The sequence below is a fragment of the Phoenix dactylifera genome, chromosome 5, assembly GCF_051530095.1.
Source record: "Phoenix dactylifera cultivar Ajwa chromosome 5, Ajwa_hap1_PhDact_Kaust_v1.1, whole genome shotgun sequence".
Lineage (NCBI taxonomy): Eukaryota > Viridiplantae > Streptophyta > Magnoliopsida > Arecales > Arecaceae > Phoenix > Phoenix dactylifera.
The window spans coordinates 29,516,633-29,519,838 of record NC_143194.1 but is presented as its reverse complement, the minus strand read 5'-3'; the positions used below and the strand labels follow the sequence as shown (position 1 = coordinate 29,519,838).

The 3,206-nt window shown below is 39.8% G+C and overlaps 1 protein-coding gene across 1 annotated transcript; it reads right to left on the bottom strand.

Annotated features, from left to right (window-relative positions):
• Positions 1-274: 274 nt before the first annotated feature.
• Positions 275-1,654, bottom strand: LOC120111599 (pluviatolide O-methyltransferase-like). Its single transcript, XM_039129030.2, has 2 exons — positions 1,352-1,654; positions 275-717 (listed from the first exon to the last, which is right to left on the bottom strand). Exons 1-2 carry the CDS (start codon positions 1,625-1,627, stop codon positions 421-423), a joined length of 573 nt encoding a protein of 190 aa, XP_038984958.2. The 5' UTR covers positions 1,628-1,654; the 3' UTR covers positions 275-420.
• Positions 1,655-3,206: the final 1,552 nt, after the last annotated feature.

Genomic DNA, 3,206 nt, shown 5'->3' with positions numbered 1-3,206 from the left:
GTAGGCTTTTGTACACATTCTTAAAATAAATAAATAGCCAGAAAAGCTTGTGAGATTTTCAAACATAGCAGGTCCAGCTACAAGTAATTTGCGAAATATTACTTTTGACCTCATGATCGTTAATGATTATTTCTCATTGAGTAAGTATGATATGACAGAATAATCTAGAATCATAATCATGGATGTAGACACTTCTTCATCTTATTTAATGAGGTATGCAAATTCTTATTTGAGATGAAGCAAAAAGTTGCCATCCACATAAAAACACACCACATACACTAATCTCAAACTCTTTTAGATAAATAATTGGATTGCAATAAGCAGGCTCATAACGAGTATGAAGCCACTAATAATCAAGTACAAGACACTTGTTGAAAAACAACACAAGGTTTGCATGAATATTTTCACGCTATCACATGGCTAAGGGTAAAGCTCAAAGACGGAGTATACACCTAGTATTGGAAAAAATTTGTAGTCGTTAAATCCAGCATTGTTGAAAATTTTTCGCCATTCATGTTCTTCGCGCTCCATTCCTCCAAGACCGATCATCATACAGATATCATAGAAGAGATGTGTCTCGGTTATTTTTGGATTGTGAGAGTTTATTACCATATCCACAATGATGACTTTTCCACCCTCTTCTTTAGGTGGGACTGCTTCCTTACACCGTTTTAGAATCTTGACACAATCCTCGTCACTCCAATTATGAAGAATACTCTGCGTGCATACAATTTACAAGTGAAGAATTCTGTCAATGCAAGGTCCAATGCAACAAAATATCCAAGATATCATATATCAAATACTGCTACCAGCTTTAAGTGCCTTATGTTGTTCCATAAACTCATCATAAGCTCGAAATCCAGAGCTTCGGCATCTACATTCATAAACCTAAATTAATCAGTATATATAACTTTAAGCTCCTTCACTGTTATATGTATTAAATAAAACTATAATAGCACAGCATATTGTTGAGATATGCACAACCATAAGTGCTATAAATTAATGATTAGAAGATCGCTCCTCGACGCTGATCACATATCTCTATAAATCCAACAACATTATTTATACAACCAGAATCCTCTGCGATGCGGTACGTACACCATAGAGTATGTATAAATATGTAGGCTTGGTGGGTGACCTTGATATACAGCACGGCAAACTGAGAATTAATTTCTACGTCTATATTTGGTTTTTTTGACGTGGAACATCTATATTTTACCTGACTGCGCGCTAGCGCGCAGGTGCGTCGAGATATACATTTAATTAAATGGAACGTAATGCTTAGTTTCGATACTAACGACATCATGTTAAAAAGTCAGCGAGTTTTGAAGATATAAAAAAGAGTTGCTACCTTGAGAAAGATTGCATCGGCCGGTGGAATGGAGTCAAACATACTTCCACCGACGGCGTTGACCAGTTTACTCTCCGGCAAGGTGGCGACGACGTGAGGGAGGTCGAACACGGTGCATTTGACGTCCGGGAAGGCCTCAGCAACCATCCTGGCGGAGGCCCCCGTCCCTCCCCCGACATCCACCAGCGACTTGAGCCCTCGGAAGAACTGCGGGAACTCGGTCACCATCGCCTTCACCACCCAGCACGTCTCGCACGACATGGCATCGTTGAACATGTCGTTAAGCTCGGGGCAAATGCTTGCTTAAATTACCTGGATGTGCCTGGATATCATTCATCCTTTCACAACGTTTTAGATTAGAGGAGTATATGATAGGCTTTGTTTTTCTTTCTTAGGACAAGAAATTAGAAAATGTAGTTAGATTGGGCTATCTGAACTTTCAATCTAACCTAACCAACTTGAAATCAAATTAACATGACCCAACCTACCTATCAAAAATTAGCATGTTCCAACCCAAGATTGTCATGGTACAAAGTAGCCCAACCAAATTATGGATTGGGTATATATCAACTTTAGCTGATATGGCAAAAATTGCTCTCCAACTTAATGCTTGTGTGTCTTAATGTCTTACTTGTTTTAATTGATCACTCAACCCTTAAACTTGCTTGGCCGGCGTGATTTGGATATACGACCATAGTTGCAAGCTTGCTATGAGCTCGGTGCCATTAATAGCTTTCTTAGATAGTGTTGATATCTAAATTCTGCCTGGCCATGTTTTGATGATCTGAATGCATGAAAGGCACAGATCAATCATCTCGATACACGATGGTGGAAGACATAGCACCAATTTACATTAATAGCTTTCTTAAATAGTGTTGATTTCCAAATTCTGCCTGACCATATTTTGATGATTTGAAGGCATGAAAGGCGCAGATCAATCATCTCGATACATGATGGTGGAAGACAGAACGCCAATTTACTGTAAAGAGTCGTGAATCTATGCACAGAGAAGAGAAAGATCCATTGGATGGCTCCAATCATACCTCCTCCGATGCTTAAGTTAGCAAAACTTTGGAATAACAGTGAAAATAGCAAAAGGAGATATAATAAAAGTTATTTGAGTAGAGGGATCTCCCTGGATCATTAGGCCTTAAGTGCCTCCCCTGAAGTACTCGACCTAGGAGCTCGGCCTCAGTCAGGTGGCACAAAAGGGCAGCCTCCAAGGACTCACATTTTGGTCTTGAGGAATCGGGGTCCCATACTCACAATGTTCGTGTCCCGGGTGGCATGGAAGGACAACCTTTAGGAACTTGAAGGGACTTGCATCCTAGTCTCCAAAGATGTGGGTCCTGCATGCATGATACTTGGAAGCAGCATGGAAGAGGAGTCAGATGCAGAGATAGCAATGAAAGCTGGAAAGCCTCTCCTTACTAGCCTCTCGCCATGACAACTTAAGAGCTTCTCCTTAGGAGCCTCTCGCCGTCTCTCTCCCTCCATTCAAGATCCTTTGGCCTTATTTATATAAAGGAGGGAGCATTGATCTATTACGATTTAAAGGTGAAAATTAAGGGATTGTTGTAACCTCCTTCATTATTTGAATTCAAATATGTCATAATCTCTTTTCTTGTTTGGACCCGCCAAGAATTCAATTTTTTTTTTCAAATTCAAAACTTCCAAAATGCTTGCCACATGTCGATCTATGATACATGAATTAGATTTAGGCCACACCAGATAGAATCACCACCATTTCTAAATTGTATGTCTAGAAAACTTTTTTTCTCAATAAAGAAACTATTTCTATCCTCTCTTAACTCCCTAATGCCACCCCACCCACCTCTTCTACCATCCACCACAC